Source organism: Leuciscus leuciscus (assembly GCF_965113295.1).
Source record: "Leuciscus leuciscus genome assembly, contig: SUPER_11_unloc_3, whole genome shotgun sequence".
Lineage (NCBI taxonomy): Eukaryota > Metazoa > Chordata > Actinopteri > Cypriniformes > Leuciscidae > Leuciscus > Leuciscus leuciscus.
Genome location: NW_028118544.1, coordinates 483,236 through 501,436, shown reverse-complemented (window position 1 = coordinate 501,436; position 18,201 = coordinate 483,236). Strand labels below are relative to the sequence as shown.

The 18,201-nt window shown below is 37.3% G+C and overlaps 2 protein-coding genes across 2 annotated transcripts in view; one reads left to right on the top strand and one right to left on the bottom strand.

The window, feature by feature from the left end:
* The window catches only part of LOC309510152 (NACHT, LRR and PYD domains-containing protein 12-like), a gene marked incomplete at its 3' end in the record, with an annotated part of 757,492 nt that overhangs the window by 299,244 nt on the left and 440,047 nt on the right, over window positions 1–18,201 (bottom strand). The gene's annotated exons all lie outside the window — the stretch shown is intronic.
* LOC309510161 (protein adenylyltransferase SelO-like) lies at window positions 5,959–18,073 on the top strand. The gene is made up of 7 exons (XM_082191232.1): window positions 5,959–6,177; window positions 6,283–6,366; window positions 6,825–7,239; window positions 7,660–7,752; window positions 7,844–7,923; window positions 8,005–8,048; window positions 17,958–18,073. The coding sequence occupies exons 3-7, from the start codon at window positions 7,168–7,170 to the stop codon at window positions 18,008–18,010; spliced, it is 342 nt and encodes a 113-aa protein (XP_082047358.1). The 5' UTR covers window positions 5,959–6,177; window positions 6,283–6,366; window positions 6,825–7,167; the 3' UTR covers window positions 18,011–18,073.

The following is an 18,201-nucleotide window of genomic DNA, read 5'->3' as shown; positions in this document are numbered from 1 at the left end:
AATTCAATTGTTATTATACTTTACAATATTACTGTTTGTTGTTGTATTTTTCAAAACTTGAAACTTGTGTGTGTGTGTCAGGTGGATTTTTTTAATGTTTTTGAAATAAGTCTCTTGCGCTGCTCCCCCAGCCTGCATTTATTTGATTAAAATATAGTAGCCTAGGCTATAAACTACAGTATTGTGATATATTATTACCATTTTAAATAACAGTTTCTATTTGGACATATATTAAAAGGTTTTTTTTTGTTTGTTTTTTTTGTCCAATTTCTTGTGCTCCTCCCTGTCCTAATCTAGGTGATGGGACCTACCAGCTGTTCCTCATCAATGGCAAGAGGATCCAGTATTTAAGCAGAGCCGGGGGGGAGAGAGAGAGAGACTGGGACTGGGACTGGGACTGGGACTGGGACTGGGACTGGGACTGGGACTGGGAGAGGTTTCTTCTCCCAAGAGCCTGAGGCCCCGTTTACACGATGGGAAAACGCAGATATTTCCCTGCGTTTTGGCCTGTCATTTACACGAAAACGCAGTTTTTATCCCAGAGAACGATTATTTCTAAAAACTCCGGCCAAAGTGGAGATTTCTGAAAACGCCGGTTATGTGTTGCCGTGTCAACTGGGAGAGACGGGGTTTTAGGTTCTCAAACGTCACATTATGCGCCAGAAAATGCTTACGTCATGTGAGCGCCCTATGTTCAGAGTTTGTTCCATACTGTCTATGAGTTTGTTTGGCTACTATTTGATCATGGATGCTGTTAAAGTGGTACTCATTTTTACTTTTGTGAAAACGCTTTTGGCCTGTTTGCATTTGCCGCGCTGTCTGTCCACACGAACGAACCTCGCGCCATGTCTATTGTTTTGAAAGGAACAGGAAGTCGCTCGTGCTATTCGTCGTTGTCGATTTTGAGGATTCTGATTGGCTTGCATGGCTTTATCCTTCTCCTTACACTGCCGCCCCTTTGTATTTATGCGGGTTGATGTAAACGACAACTTTTTTTGAAAACGATATTGCGTGCACGATGTTATTTTTGAAAACGGAGGGGGAGAAATATTCGTTTCTCTAAATACCCGGCTATGTGTAAATGTGGCCTGAGACTGTTGTGTTACCAGACTTGGAGTGTTGCTCTTGTTGGTGTATGTTAAGCTTAAGTGTGTTGTTACGCTTAAATGTGTTGTTACGGCTGTAGTGTGCAGCTTTGAATTGCTTGCCCATTGTTGAGTGTTGGAGCAGTAGGGAGTGGGTGCATTGGCTGTGAATCTGAATAAAATGTGTCTTTACACAAAACATTATCATAATTCAACCTGTATGTATTAAAAGCCGTAGTCACCTTTCACTTATTCATGCAAAAGAATAATGACTGAGATTATCTTAAATTTATACTATTTTTGAGAGGATAGATAGATGAATTTACTCACTTTTTCAATTTGTCCTTTCAGGGAGATATATACTGTTTTTGCCATTTCTGCTTTCTACCTCCTCTGGCAACTCAAAGGGAGCAGTTTTGCATTTTTTGGATGCAGGACCAAGAAAAGTACACGCAAATTTCATGGACAATATGTAATTTTTAATAATATGAACCACACCCATTTCAAACAGTTGGGTGTCGCTGTCCACTGGAGCCATAAAGGTTCTCTCAACATTAGTGAGGGCACTGATGGTGGTCGTTTAGAAAGACCCAATCTTAACTTTATCTGTGGACACTTCATGTTTTTGTGCGGCGGTTTGTGCGGTTGTCCACTCAGATGAGCCGGGTGAAAGCAGGTCGGCTGTACGGTTGGCTTGCAACAGACATTCTGGAGGGTGACAGAAAATAAACATTGACTCAATAAGCATTGATAATACCAATTACCTTTTTTAAACCTTAGTGCGCTGACAATAAGCCTACATTAATATTAACCATACAAACTACAAATTAATAAAACTAGAAAAATAAAACTGTGAAAACAGTGAAAAGACTGTTAATAATGTTTTATTTCTTTTTTTTATTATTATTAGGGTGGCCCGATTATGATTTTCTATTGCTGATAACAATTTTTTTCAAGCAAATTGGCCAATTCCGATAGCCGATTTTTCCCTTTAAGCAAATTTATTTGTTGTTTATTTGCTCTATAACATCTGTTGCCAGCCATTTGAAATGTAATCATGATGCAAACAAAGAGGCTACACACATGTAGCATGATAATTTATTTTTTATTTAAATTAGATTGTATAATTTCAAGATTTAAAGCAAAAACAAAATGGTCTGACTTTTGTTTTGTGAAATTATGCTAGAAGACACCTGCACAAAACAAAAACAGCAGACGGACTGAATGAAAACGCAAATTCACTTTCTGTCAGTAGGTGGCGCTTGGAAATCGCAAGTGTCTTAAATGTGAGTGTAAATGCAATGAAGAATTTTTTTTATTTAAATTACAATTTTGCCACAGTTTTTGCATGAACATGTTAAACATATCTAATCATTTCTGTAATACATTTTTATTTAAATTTTGCAACTTATAAAGTGTTACAATATGTATTCAATTTACATATTAAAACTATTGTATGAAATGGCAAATGTAAATTATATAATTGAATTTTCATTTTCATTTTGCACCAAACGTTGCACAAATGTATGGGGAAATTTAAATTTAAATACAGAAATGCATTGCCATTTTACATATTGCATTTCAAATTGAATATTGCTACCCATAAGCTTCCATACACATGGTACCTGTTACTTGTTACTTGTTACAGTACAGATTGGAGGTTGACCAATCACAGTTGTCTCTGATCATTGGCTAGAGACGCTTATTTAATCATTATAGTGAGAAAGTACGACAGCTTCTAAACCCATACAATTAATAGATTTAATCGGTTATGGTTTATAACGCGCATACATTTCCAAAAAGACAAAAAAGTCCCGAATATTGCATAAATGGAGCATTCGGGTTTTTGAGCCGATGAGCGCCCTCTGGTGGAACATTGAAGGATTGTTTGTGTGACAGTTCTGATGTTTTCCTCTAGTTACGTGATGTAAGGAAGTACAGGACATATATAGTTAAAAAAATATGCCTGTGAGTTTGATGTAATGACAAAACATGGTTTCACGTTATTTTTATTTTTATCGGCCGTCGCCATCGCTACATTTAGGGACGAACAAGAATTCTGTGAGAATGAAAGTTGTAATGAAAGAGAGTTCGATAAGAGTCACTTTTATAGCGATGTGAAACACTGTGGAGAAATACTACTGGCATTATCACATAAACTACTAGGTAAGATACAGATATGAGTGCCAACATGCTATTTTACACGTTGATATGTTTTAATAACTTCTGTGTGTTTTACAGATGCTCTGCCTCTTGATGAGGTTGATGGTAATGTTATTCGTACTGTGAAGAGAAGTGTGTTTTCAGAGTCTCAGCCCTCTCCTCTGAAAGAGCCCCTGACACTGGCTGCTGTGTCACAGGTCAATAAACCCATCCACTCATCATCATTTACAGAGAACTTGTGCTTCACTGCAGTCAAACCTGGGGATATTGTTGCAGTAACTGTGTATATGTAATTTATGAAACAGAAAAATACAATGGAGCTAGTGCCATCTAACCACCAGTCAAAAGTTTGGTCACACCCACCCATTCTTTATCATTTTTCTTGTCCACATTTTAAAATAGTAATAAATTAATCATCATCATCACCACCAATAACATTGTCGTCGTCAGCATAATTTTGAACTTATTCAGGCTGTTGTTACAAAGAAGTACACTTCATCATACTTTTAAAAAGAGAAATTATATGAAAATAATATAGGCTACTTTAAAAGAATATACTTTGGTGCAAACTGAATATAATGTTTCGGACACTTAATTGCATCATGTTAACTGAAATTAAATGAACATTTATTATAGTTTGTTAAGAAACGGTCATGAAAGTATACTCGTTAAGTGGCTTTTTATTTCATTAATTTTGTATTATCTGCAATAACTGTTTTTTAAAAGAAACATAGTTTTCCATTTTTATTTTTAACACTTATTTTTTACAAGGGTGAAGCAGATCACAAAAAAAAAAAAAAAAATTTGAACCACCCAACTCCTCAAATAAATGTCTACTTTAGGTTGTGGGCAAATTATTTTTAGCTATTATACTCTATTATATATATAGCTATTATATAATGCTAGCTTAAAAATTGGACCAAACACTTACATACCAATAGAAACACTTTATCATAAATGTATTTAGTCACAAACAGTTCATTTATTGTATTGAGTTAATTAATTCAGTTCATTTAGTGTTTTTTGTTTGTTTTTGTCAGTTATACTTTTATAAATTGATTCAGTCATAAAGCTTTTAATCAGCTAATGAACTCGTGGGCCACTTGGACTCTTTACAGAACCACCAGTGGTCTGAGGATCACAGTCTGAGAAAACTGCTTTAAAACCAAACTGGACCATGGTACCACCACAGTACTTTTGTGTAAATGTTGTTTCTGCATATATTCAGGCTCTTTTGTGTATTTCAGGATGTGTTGAGGAATATTTTGGATCTGAATGAGTCTGTGATTCAGAATGAAGAGTTTGTCCGTTGTGTCAGTGGTGGGAAACTGTTTCCTGGCTCTGTTCCACTGGCACACAGATACGGGGGCCATCAGGTAAAACTGACCGTCACTTCAAACCCGACAGCGATGGCGTAAGACAACCAGAGCAAACATGTCAACCATGTGTTATTATTATTATAGTTTGGTTATTGGGCCGGACAGCTGGGGGATGGAAGAGCACATATGTTGGGTGAATACACAAACAGGTAAAATCATCCTTTTCCATCAGCGTTCAACACAAATCATCAGTTGTTATTGTCAGATGTGACTTTTCTGTTGTAATGCATGTCAACTTTCCCATAATGTTGTTTAAGATTAAAGAATGGAAAGTGTGATCTATACTCACTGGTTTTTCAGCAAATAGATGATTCTGGCATTTTTTTATCTATTTCTCGTTTAATGCTTAAACATGCGTCTGAACAATGACATCTCTCAGTTTAGAACTGTGACAAGTGTTAACCGTTAGAGCGGTATACAATCTCTCTTTTAATCCAGAAAGGGTGAAAGATGGGAAGTCCAGTTGAAAGGCTCAGGGAAGACACCGTACTCAAGGTGAATATCAGTTTCTGCTGCTCAATATTTTTGATATGCTTTTTAAGTAATTCTGAAATATATTTAGTTGTAAATGATCTTACATTATGACTCATAGTGTGTGATTCTCTGTCTGGCAGGAGTGTAATGGTTATGCTGTTTACTGTACATGATGTTTTGTGTGCAGGTCTGGTGATGGACGGGCTGTGATTCGCTCCTCTGTGAGGGAGTTCCTGTGCAGTGAAGCCCTCAGGTACACACACACACACACACACACACACACACACACACACACACACACACACACACACACACACACACACACACACACACACACACACACACACACACACACACACACACATACATATAAATGCACAATATATATGAATGGACATGCACAAGAAGAGTAATATATGGATTTATCACATTCAAATGCTTGGTGTTGAATATTAGTTTTATTTTTATTTATACTTTTTCCATTTTTTTGCCTTTATTGTTTGTCAGTCTGGTTGTGAGTGAGGAACCTGTTTGGAGGGATCCGTTTTATAATGGCAGTGTCATAAAAGAAAGAGGTAAAATACGATCAGATTTGGAAAAATCGAGTAACTAAGTTCTTTATCCTCCTCAGCTTTATGTGATTGTTCTCTGTATCTATCAGGAGCGGTTGTTCTGCGTCTGGCCAAGTCCTGGTTTCGTATCGGTTCACTGGAGATATTAACTAGAACTGGAGAGTTAGATGTCCTACGGTATATTAACTTTTACTTGGGAGAGAATATTTTTTTTCTCACTCTTATTTGCTTTTTAATTTCTTTTTATCTTTTATTTTCAGGACGTTGTTGGACTTTGTAATTAAAGAGCATTTTAAATCTATAGCAACAAATGACCCTGACAAGTATGTGGTGAGTATCTGTGTCTCTCTGCTGTTTAGCTGTAATACAAGATTATTTTATATTGTCTGATCAGTCTCACTATATTTGAATGGTTTTCATGTTGTGTGAAGGTGTTTTTCTCTCGAGTGCTGAATGAAACGGCACATTTAATCGCCCACTGGATGTCGGTTGGTTTTGCTCATGGTTAGTTCACTCTGCTTTACTTGTTTAGTTATCACATAGATTTATCATTATAGATCGAGCTTAATACACAAAATGCACAACATCATGATCTGCATCTTCACACAGGAGTCTGTAACACAGATAACTTCAGTCTGCTTTCTATCACTTTTGATTATGGCCCATTTGGATTTATGGAATCATATGACCCAAGTATGTTTCTTTGTCTAACTTAAACTTTCATAATATTAGCAATCATCTTCCTATAAATTTAGTTTTTAAGCTTTTTGTCATTTTGACATTACACACACACACACACACACACACACACACACACACACACACACACACACACACACACACACACACACACACACACACACACACACACACACACACACATATATATATACAATACTGCAAAAGTGGAGGAAAATTGTATGAATAGTAAGCTACTTTAGATCTACTATAAATTTTGTATATACTTACAGTATAATATATATGGGTTGAGGGGCTTGATTAATTGCATACTTTTTTTAATCCATTACTTGTTTTATTTTACTTCATTATATTCTAATAAGTGAAAGTGAAACAGACAGCCATAATAATAACATATAATAATTTTATTGTTAAATGTGTGTTATTGCTCCAGCATTGTTTCCTCTGTATAGATTTTGTCCCCAACACGTCTGATGACGAGGGCCGGTACAGTATAGGAGCTCAGGCTAATGTTGGCCTGTTCAATCTACAGAAACTTCTAGAAGCTCTGAAACCACTGCTGACCTCAGATCAGCTTTCACAGTAAGAGATCCTTTTATTTTCTGTTGGTATTGGTCTGGAATAAATAAGGGTGATTCGTGTCAATTCATTTACTTCAGATCTCAGCAAATATTGAGAGAGTATCCACAAATCTACCATCAAAGGTGAGCCTGTCATTAGACAATATAGATCACTGTATTCCTCTCTGAGTCGTTCCTGATCTCACTTTACTGTTTCTGTTGTAGATTTCATGAGATGTTCAAAGCAAAGTTGGGCTTTCTGGGAAATGAAGAAAAGGATTCATATGTGATTACATTTCTTCTAAAGGTAAATATTAGCTGGATTGTTTTTTTCTCTAATTTTACTATAATTAATTCATTTGATAAAGTTATTTGGCCATTCTCAGGAAATGGTGTCATTTGTGACAATAAAAAAAAGAAATAAAAAAAAGTAAGGAATCAGTAAGACACACACACACACACACACACACTGATTATATATATATATATATATATATATATATATATATATATATATATATATATATATATATACATACACACACACACAATTTCATTATAAACTTTTTTTAATTAGATCGTTTTTTTTTTTTTATTATATATTTAACAGCCAAACTGTCAGAAATAGTTAAGTTCAGTATGGAGTTAAATCAGTAGTAGATCACACAAATGGCAGCATTTCCTGAGAATGACCCATATAATGTTGTATGATGTGTGATGTGTTGAGCTAATGGAGGACACTGGAGCAGACTTCACTATGACTTTCAGACAGCTGAGTGAAGTGACCCTGTCCCGGCTTCAGAAGGGATCCTTTGCTCCGGTACGTTTCCTCTCCATTCACTCCCACAGCAGCCGCAATATCCATAATCATGATTTCAGTCCATTAACTGTGACTGTGTCTCTCTTGACAGTCTTTGTGGGCTCTTTCAGACCTCTCATCACACAAGCATTTCAGAGACTGGGTTCAGCTGTATTTACAGCGTCTGTCAAGGTAATGTTGCTGTAATGTAAACTCAAACTCTTTAGAGGATTAAAAATGAACATCACTTGATGTGTTAATCGTCTTCTTCAGGATAATGAGTGACTCAGATGAAGAACGGCAGCACAGAATGCAAGGTGTGTTTTTGTATATGTTATATGATGCAGTGTTATATATTATGTGTTTATATATTGTTACAGTAACACTACCGCTGAAATGTTCAGGATTGGTAAGATTTGTTTTTGAAAGAAGTTTCTTATGCTCACGAAGGCTGCATTTATTTAATAAAAAATACAATAAAAACAGTATTTTGTAATACTATAATATATTATTTATTATATTATGAGATATTATTACAATATAAAATAAATTATTCTATTTGAATATACAGTATTTGTGTAATTAATATATTTGTTCAGTTGAATGTAATTTATTCCTGTGATCATTTCTCCAGTCTTCAGTGTCACATGATCCTTCAGAAATCATTCTAATATGATGATTTGCTGCTCAAGAAACATTTGAAAACAGTTGAGCTGCTTAATATTTCTGTGGAAACCCTGATACATGTTTTGATTAATATAAAGTTCAAAAGAACAGCGTTTATTTGAATCTTTTGTAATATTATAAATGTCTTTATTGTCCCTTTTTATGCATCCTTGCTGAATAATATTATTAATTTCTTTTTAAAGGTGCTCTAAGTGATGCGACGCGTTTTTTAGGCCCAAACATTTTTTGTCACATACAGCAAACATCTCCTCACTATCCGCTAGCTGCCTGTCCCCCGAACACACTGTAAAAAAACGCGGTCTCTCTAGACACCACAGGCTCCACAAACGCCAACAAAAACAAACTGGGCTCATCCGCACCACGAAACATAACAAACAGTGCTCCAGCCAATCACCGACAAGAAGTATTTGAGGGGTGTGGTTTGGGGGGTTAGTGCGTGTACACATGAAGGGGGTGTGTGGAGGAGAGAGAAGCATGAAGAGGGAAGTTTGAATTATGGTCGACACACGACCAAAGAGACGACGTTTCGATGAACAAATTGCAAAGAAGAGGGACAAGGATAAGGAACGCGTGAAGTCCCGAATTTACATCGGAAAAACCTTCGAAAGGTGGCGAGAACTCCGCCGGCAGAAGGGCTTCCAATCAGACATTCAGTTGCTCTGTTTTTGCAGAACAGGTAAATCCATTTTTCTTTCTAAACTGACGTTCATGTTCGCCAAACCAACACAAGGATGTAATTAGCTAGAACTATGCAGTCAGCGTTAGCTTTGGTGAATACAACATATATGTTTCTAGCAGCGATCAATCTCTATTGTAAATGATCAAGCAAATTCACAGTAGGGCGACAATTTGTGTGAATGATTGTTTTCACCCACGGTTTGTTATGAATTTGAATGTTCATTTATAGGCTATTGACAACTTTGACAAAATTTGTTTACGCCGCCGCCGTTGTTTATGCTCACTGGGAAACGCGAAGCTAACGTTATCTTGCTATTATTGCGTCCTTGTATGGAAGCTATAGTTATAGTTATAACCACTGCATGAAAATTGGGATTTCCGACCCCGTAAACGGCCGTAAATCTCCCTAATTTTCGGCAGTTAACGACAATTTACAGCCTGTGAACGTCGCGTTCGTCTGTGCCGAATATTGTCGGAAACGAACCATGACGTATGCAGAGCGCTCGCGCCGGAGGTGTGAATGGCTCTAATTACCATATGAATAGCAGCTCCCGCCAGAGAAAGGCTTGAATTTCCTCACTCACTATTGGTTGAACCCACGTGGTTTAAACAAGAAAAATCACTCGTGATTGGTTGGCAGATCTGTTACTATTGGTCACCCTCGCTCATTATAAATTCAAAAAATTATAATATTCATATAAATGATGATACATAAATAATTTTTTTATATTCATAATATGCTATTCTGTGGTATATTCATGTCATTGTTAACCTATGGACTACACTATTATTACCATCAAGGACATGAATTTATAAAGGAAAGGAAAATTTGCCAGGGACATGCTGTTTATTCAAAGAAAGAGCTTTATTAGCACAAACACAAAACAATATACACCTATGTACAAAGCATAGATCATCTGCACACACAACAAATTGGAAGCTCAGTGTCTGTTTTCATCTTCGGAGCTGTAGGTGACTAGCGGCGTTCTCTCTGAATTCGATCCACTTTGAAAACGTCTGTGGTGCGTTGCCCTGTATTTAGGAGTCGCCTCTAATCTCGACTGCAGCGTAGCACAGAGCTCTGTGAGCTGGTGGTTGAACTTCATCGGACATCAGATCTATGGTGGCGCACTTCCAAATGCCCACGTCATCCTCACCTAGCACACCGTCTCGCTTCTAGCAGCTGTAAAAACAACCAATACAGACAATCAGTACTGTGATGCACTGTGTATGGACACAAAACATCTATTAATGCACTTGAAAAATAGTCACATTGACTAAAAATCTTACCCTCTTTCTTCTCGCTCGACTCCGAGCTGAACTCTTCACAGCTTCGGCCTGCAGTGCCAGATCTGGTTGTTTGTACCTGAAGCGCCTGCGTACTGTCTCGTAGTACGTCTTACAGGCAGCTGGAAAACAATTAAATGAGAGTGATATGAATAAAAACAACGCAAGTCACAGTAAAATGAAACAAGGAGAAAATAGTCAAAGTTACTTATAATGTCGTCATGATCAGCGTCATGAAAATCTGGACTTGCAGACATAGCTCTGAGTAAATGTGAGGTTACGCCCTCGTTATGAGGCGAGGTTACTCTATGGAAACAAAATGTATGATTAAGATCGTAAACTATAACGGATCTATTTTCTTATACAAGAGAATGAAAGCATATTCTTTGAATCTTACCTTTAAAATGTTTGTAAGTTTTTATGAAAGTAAAAAAATAAAAGAATGTAAGATTCTTTAATTTTTTTTACCTTGCTCCAGTTCGTAGCGCCCACAATTTGTCTCAGAGTTGAGAAGATGGCATACTGCTTCCTGTAAATTACAGGATTATTTACAATTATTAAACAAATAATAGCCATCACTCCCATGACCTCTTGCTTTATGATGAAATCATGAAAAACTGAATATTCTTACATTTCACAAGGCCTGACAAAATACAAAAGTGACCGATGAGATGAATACTTACTGGGTGTCAACAGGTCTTTGCTCAGAGGTGCGCTAGCATCTTAAGGGCGAAAAAAACAAAGAATATTCAAAAATGTACAATTATTGAAATCAAACAAAAAGGTAAGAATTGCCACACTCTGCTCTTCTAAGCAAGACTGTCTGAAACATGTCATTAAGCCAATAAAATAAACTGTTACCAAACTTGATTCTCAAGCAGTAAGTAAAGACCAATTTATAGTTATGCGTCGACCTCCCGCTGTAGCTACAGAGTAGGCTGTGTACATAGCGTACCCTTTAGCACACCCTGACGTGCACCTCTCCCAAAATGTAACAATGCGTCAATTTTACGTGGACGGAAGCGCTGTGATTGGTCTAGAACGCCTCCCTCGGGTTTCACAGGCTTCTTTCTGCATGTGTAATTGTGCGTCAACAGGGACAACAATGCAGAAGTATAAATGAAACAGTGTAGCCTATAGCGTAGAGGCTCGGGCTTCGGTCTGACGCAAAAGTATAAATCAGCCTTAAAGGATTAGTTCACCTCAAAATGAAAATTTCCTGATAATTTACTCACACTGAGTGACAAGATATCCATGTCTGTCTTTCCTCAGTGGAAAAGAAATTAAGTTTAAGGAAAACATTTCCATATTTTTAATGGCATATACTTTAATGGCAACCAAAGATCTCAATGTTCCAAGACGGTTCAAATGTCCGTCTCAATGCAGCTTCAGAGTCTCTACACAATCCCAGTCGAGAAATCAGGTTCTTATCTAGCAAAACCATCTGTCATTTTCTAAAATTATATATACACATTTATGTATTTTTTAAACAATTGTTTGTCTTGTGCTAGTCTGCTGGCATTACAGACATTTGAACCTTCTTTGAACATTGGGATTGTTGGTTGCCATTAAAGTCCAATCTCTGTAGAAAAATACTGAAATGTTAATCCTCAAAACTAAATTTATTTTCCACTGAAAAAAGAAATAAAGGTTGGGGCAACAGATAAAGTGAATACTCACTGGAAATTTCCTTGCGCTGAAATCTGGCTGCACATTTCTCCGGGTCAGAGAAGGCTTCCACAAGACATTCAAAGTTTGACTTAGAGTCTGAAACACATGAGTCAGCCAGTAAGTTCGGTCATGTTGCCTATACTAAATTAATAATGAAATACTGGAGACATTACTACGCTTAATTAAGAGTGAGAAGAACCTACTCATCTTGAATGGACAAAAAAAAGCGAATGTTTTTGTCTCATCTTTCCATAGAACGTTTGAAAAGTAACTGAAACTACTGGACCTTCAAACGGGCAGAGGGACGACCAGACTCTGACCATAGAACGCTGCCCGTTTGAAGGTCCAGTAGTGTCAGTTACTTTTCAAACGTTCTATGGAAAGATGAGACAAAAACATTCGCTTTTTTTTGTCCATTCAAGATGAGTAGGTTCTCACTCTTAATTAAGCAGCTTAAATAACTCTGACCAGCACTGTATATATTTAAAATAGATTATTCACAAGCAGTAAAAAACTACTTGTCTTGAATGGAGTGTGACTTTGTGCAGAGCAATGTTTTGTGCAGGGGGAAAAGTACTTACCAGGAGTGGACATTTCACTGCCAGGACGCTCCACTTGGAGACACATGGCACAATCTTTATTAGATAAAACACATGAATAAGCCTGTGACTTATGTTGTACACAACACAATATTATGTTTAAGTTGTCATCAGTACTCACCAGTATTGTGCAACATGCTGGTGTCCTCAATGGGCTGCAGCTTCCTTCGTACATTATTGAAGGGGGTAACGTTATATCTTGACGCTTATACAGAGGTAATGTAAAATAAAATATATAAAGTTAAAGAATTTAATTTTTAAACTGCAATTATAAATGAAGAGAAAACGATTACCCCTGATATTCTCATCCGAATCCAATAATACTGCAAAATGTTTGTATAAAATTTCAGGCCCAATTTGTATCAACCGATTTTATATTTCATCTAATCACCTCATCGTCCTTCTCCTCTGCCTGGTAACGTTGTTACGTTAGGTGTCACATTCACGACGCACATTTATAAATTAGACAATTCACCTTTAAACCCACCTTGCATCATCTGTGAACCCCGTAGCAAGCTGCTATATGGACAAGCTAACTTAGTTAGCAAAGAGCTAAGTTAGCCAGTCAGACTCAGAACTCTATGCCATGCTGCTATCGGTTTACGTGCAGTTTAGTATCCCAAATTGACATAATCTCTCGTGTACAGCTAAAATAACATGGACACTGAACATGAACCATGAGCAGCAAGCTAACTTTAAAAAAAAAAAAAAAGCGCCAAAAGCTAACGAGAAGTTGTTTACACAGAGAGTGCGCGCGCGCGACCGGCTCTCTCTCTCTCTGGTCGTTCTTTAAGTTAAAACATGCGCCCCGTCACAAACGCAGCCGTTCATCTACATTACTCACCGATCAAATAAGACTTTGGCGGGACAAAAATTCACTTTGGCAGGCGCTAAAACAAGTTCAATGCAGAAAAATTCATGCGTAAGTTTCCATTAGACTCGCACGGTAGCCAGGCAAATGGCGAGCTCAGCTGTTGTTGACGCTGTGTGTGCTTCAAGATTATGACGCAAGTGCTAAGATTCTGATTGGCCAAGAGAAAAAGTGCTAAGATTCCGATTGGCCCAGAGAAATATAAATTATAAGATTTATCCAATAATGTTTCTCAATTCTAGCCTGCATGGCAGTTTACTGTGAGAATACAGGAATATAATTGTTTGTGTTTTGTTAGCTTAAGTTTCAGTGTGGATTGTTTGTGTAACCTTTAGACATTAATGAAGATAATTTAATATTTTGTCTAAATCATGCAGAAAACCATCTATCTTTGGATAAAAGCGTCTGACAAATGGATAAATGTAAAATAATATATATTGCCACTGTACACTGTAAGTCCAGATGTTCCTTTATGAACAACAGCCTTTTAAAGTGGATTTTAATGTGGTTATTCAATTTGTCCCATTTTGTCTGTTTAATAATACTGCTATCACAAAAAGGGCAGTAAAAATTTCTGCAACATGTTGTGCATTGCTCCAAAAGTGGTAGCGCTATTCAAACTCCACTGGCTACCTGTCACATTCAGGATTGATTTTAAAATGTTACTATTTGTTTATAAAGCTCTTAACAAACCGGCCCCCCAATATCTGACCAATCTCCTCTGCCCGTACACTCCATCTCGTACTTTGAGATCCAGTGATCACTGTCTTCTTATCGTGCCCAGATCCAGACTTAAAAAACGAGGCGACTGCACTTTTGCGACTGCAGGCCCAAAACTTTGGAACAGTCTACCCCTCTATATCAGACTAGCTCCCTCAATTTCCATCTTCAAAACATCCTTGAAAACTTATTTATTTTCTCTTGCTTTTAATACCCCTTGACTATGATACAACTATTGCCTTTTTTTTATTTTAGTATTTTTTTTAATTTTTTATTGTCCTGTTTCTGCCCTGCATTTTATCTATTGCCCTGTACAGCACTTTGGTCAGCCTTGGCTGTTTTTAATTGTGCGTTATAAATAAATATTGTATTGTATTGTATTTTTTTTAGAATTAAGTTAATACCTTTTAGTCACCTGGGATAAAACTCCCCCTGCTACCCTCATTTGCATTTGTAAAGCTCACAGCAGTCTCATTTACATGTTAAAGCATTAGAGGGAGGGGGGTCACGGGGCAAGCAAGTCCCACGTCAATTTCCGACAATTTCCGACAGTTTGCAGTGTTGCCTGTAAATTGCCGTTTGCAGTCGTAAACCTGAACTTCCACGACAATCTACAGCGCCGGTAACTGTCGAAAATCCCACTTTTCATGCAGTGAACCTCAGGTGGTGAAACGATTAAGATAATGTTTCTTTTTTTCTGCATTCTGTTCTGCAATATATAAAAGCATTTATCTAACTTGGCGACATTACACATTGAATGAAGTATCAGTAAAACTTAACTTTGTTTGTAGTGACTATTTTGACTTTCCTTTATGTCGGAAGGGAGGGGAGGGGGGAGGAGGGAGGAGGGAGGAGGAGGGAGGGTCTAGCTAGCCTCCGTTTTGTTTGACAACAATTCGAATGTCAACAAGAAGTTACGACTCCCGGGATCGCTTAGAGCACCTTTAATTACTCCAGTCTTGTGTGTCACATGATCCTTCAGAAAAGAATTAATAAGCTGATTTGCTTGAAACCAATCTTCTGTAACATTTTAAATGTCTTTACTGTAACTAAAACTATTTATTTCTTTAAAGAGAAAAATATATATCCAGCTAACCTCAAACTTCTGAACAGCAGCTAAATAGTTTTGTTTCAATAATTTCATAAAAAAAATTAAATAAATACACACAAAACTGTTTTGGCTAACTGAAACTGTCATAAGTAATACTCATAACATTATGCAACTAGACTTTGACCCTAATAGTTTTTTTGTTATAGTCCATGTTACACCTTCCCTGTGACAACTAGCCCCAGTGTACCTATACACATATGTACAAACTAGTAGTGCAAATTTACTATCCATGACATTGCAGCGTTTATACGCCCACGTATAAATCTAATTAATTATTATTCATAACGAATCAATGATCAATAATTAATAATTAAATTATTTTAATTATCTTCAGAATTTACCGTAGCAGAATCAATAGATCATTTTATCAGTTCATCCAATGAACAGAAAGCATAAACAAGTATTAACTCTAGGAGATATAATATCTTCCTGGCCAAGAAAGAATTAATCCCCAGCTAACAATAAATTAAGAAATAATCACGGGTAAAAGCATCGGTAACTTAGATCGAAGTTCAAGACAATAAAATGTATAACGCAGATTAACACAAGTAATCTCTTTGTTAAAATACGAACAATACTTTATTGATTATATACTAACACATAAAAACTAATATCTAACACACACACACACACACACACACACACACACACACACATTCATACGAGTTGCAGAAGGAAAAAGAGTAAGGAAAGATTGAGTTTTAAGAGTGAGTTTAAGAGTGAGATGATGAAATCTCAAGTTTATGCACTTATAAGACTTGACCTGGAACGAACCATCAAATCATTAATTTAACCCTTCTATCGTTTCTTAGACAGGTTATTAAATTTATATCAGTAGCCTACACCAGTTCAGCTTTTAGTCTGGAGGTATACTTGCTGGTCTTTGCTTTTGGGGATTCCCTTTTGTTGAGCATCAAAGGGGGTTTCCCTCGTTCATTCATTGGCTTGCCTCCTCGTGCTTGGATAAATGTCTGTGGCGTTGATGTCGGATGGTTGAAAAGTGTTTGAAGTTGAAAGCGTGCGTTGCAGCCATGAATCGTGGACCGAAACTTTGCAGCAAAACTTAACTTAAAACCGAGACTTTCAATCGGAAAAGAAGAATAACACAAAAGAAAGAAAGAAAATGAGATATGGAAAGGAGCTAGATGACTGGAAATGAATCTAACCCATCTGATCTTAATTTGGGTTGATCTGCTCGTCTGTTAACGTTACATGGTTACTATAACCATCGTCTGCCGTCTCCGTCTTTGTTCTGCACTTGTTGAGAGGTCTTCTGTATCAGAACATTTTGAACGAACTCTGAGCGAGAGAGCGAACAGAGAATCCAAGATTTTAAACTCAAAGTTTGTCCCCCCTCCTGAAGAGAGCGGACCAATTAGACACTGGCTTTGTTTGCAAAGTCATAAATCATGTCTTCCCTGGGGGTTCTCTATTTAAAAACCAGATGCAACAGTTTAGGCATGATTTCTAATTATCAGAATATGAAACATTTTACACAGATTTAATTCCAGTCATCTTGTTAGTTGTGTTCGTAAGATAGCATTGATATGAAACAGTACACACTTTCATTCATACTTCTAATAGTTATAACACTTACATGAATTATATGGGATCAAAACATATTATCTTATTAAAATATGCATATAAGTGGTGGAAACCACACATGATTAGGTAGTTGCATGATTGTTTGATCCTGAGTCCATTGAAAATTGTTCTTGAATGATTTTATGTATAGTTATTGGTAAGAATCAGTTCTCTGGATTGACGAGAAAAGGAACTCTGTTTGTTCGTTCAGAGGTCTTAAGGGGGAAGGGGTCAGGAATGTTGTGGGGGAAAACAACATCTCCTGGTATCGATCCGTCTTGCAAACTATCGAAGTTGACCAGTTCTGCCTTCAGTTAACCAATAAAAGTCTTTGGTTACAGACTCTCTGGAGCCTGGGTGAGTTATGGCTCTGGGATGTGAAGACACTTGTGTCAGACCTTGGTCTCTGTCTTTCTCTTAACCAATCAGTAATTTGGCAACAAAGCTAGTCATTGATCAGTTATGTGTTAATGCTGGGGGCTCTTTTAAATAGCCCGACTGGTTGGCGCCTGGACCCCATGACAAGATTGATAAGGATACGAAGTCCTGACCAAATCTTCCTCTTTGTTCACAGAGAGTTTGAATTAATATTCTGGACGAAGATTAGTCTGCGTTTGGTTCATACCCATTGTCGCTACAACATTGACATACCTTGCAAGGATCATTGGTTTGTTAAAATTATGTACAGAATTATGTACAGGGCCCTGCCGGAATAAAACCTGAAAAACATAAATACCATATCATATAAAGCTGAAAGTTGTGCAACACTTATCAAAACAATAGTACAAACTGTGCTCAGGATATAGTGTGTCTTAACATTTGCCAACACAACTTACACAAGCACAACACAAGACTTCCTGTGCAACAATCTTGTGTAGCAGTGACATTGAATGGCATGCAACACTGATCAGTGAGTCTCTAATGCAGGAGTTCATGACCTTTAACACAGAGTTCAGGCTGGAGTTCTGTACACACACGACTGCAATCATCTGATCTAAGACATCTTACACTATTACAGCGCCAGACATTCGCACTCATCCTCATCTCAAACCTGATCATGTTAGGCAGTGATCTGTCATTCATCGGCTCACACCGGTGACCTTCATCATCATCATCAGCGTGATCGCGTTACCTGTGTCACAGCGGAGGAAGACGCGGAAGAAGCCGTGTGTGTGAAAGCTCTTCTGCTGATCCCACAACACCAATCCAGAACTACAGCAGCTCCAGCACTGCTCCTCCAGCACAGGCTCCACGGCACCGCC

Bases quoted from the DNA above. Each gene is read 5' to 3' on its own strand.
- LOC309510161 (XM_082191232.1), top strand. From the start codon at position 7,168: ATGTTCAAAGCAAAGTTGGGCTTTCTGGGAAATGAAGAAAAGGATTCA. The intron at 7,240-7,659 runs GTAAATATTAGC...TGATGTGTTGAG, and splicing joins TGATTACATTTCTTCTAAAG to CTAATGGAGGACACTGGAGC. The intron at 7,753-7,843 runs GTACGTTTCCTC...CTCTCTTGACAG, and splicing joins AGAAGGGATCCTTTGCTCCG to TCTTTGTGGGCTCTTTCAGA.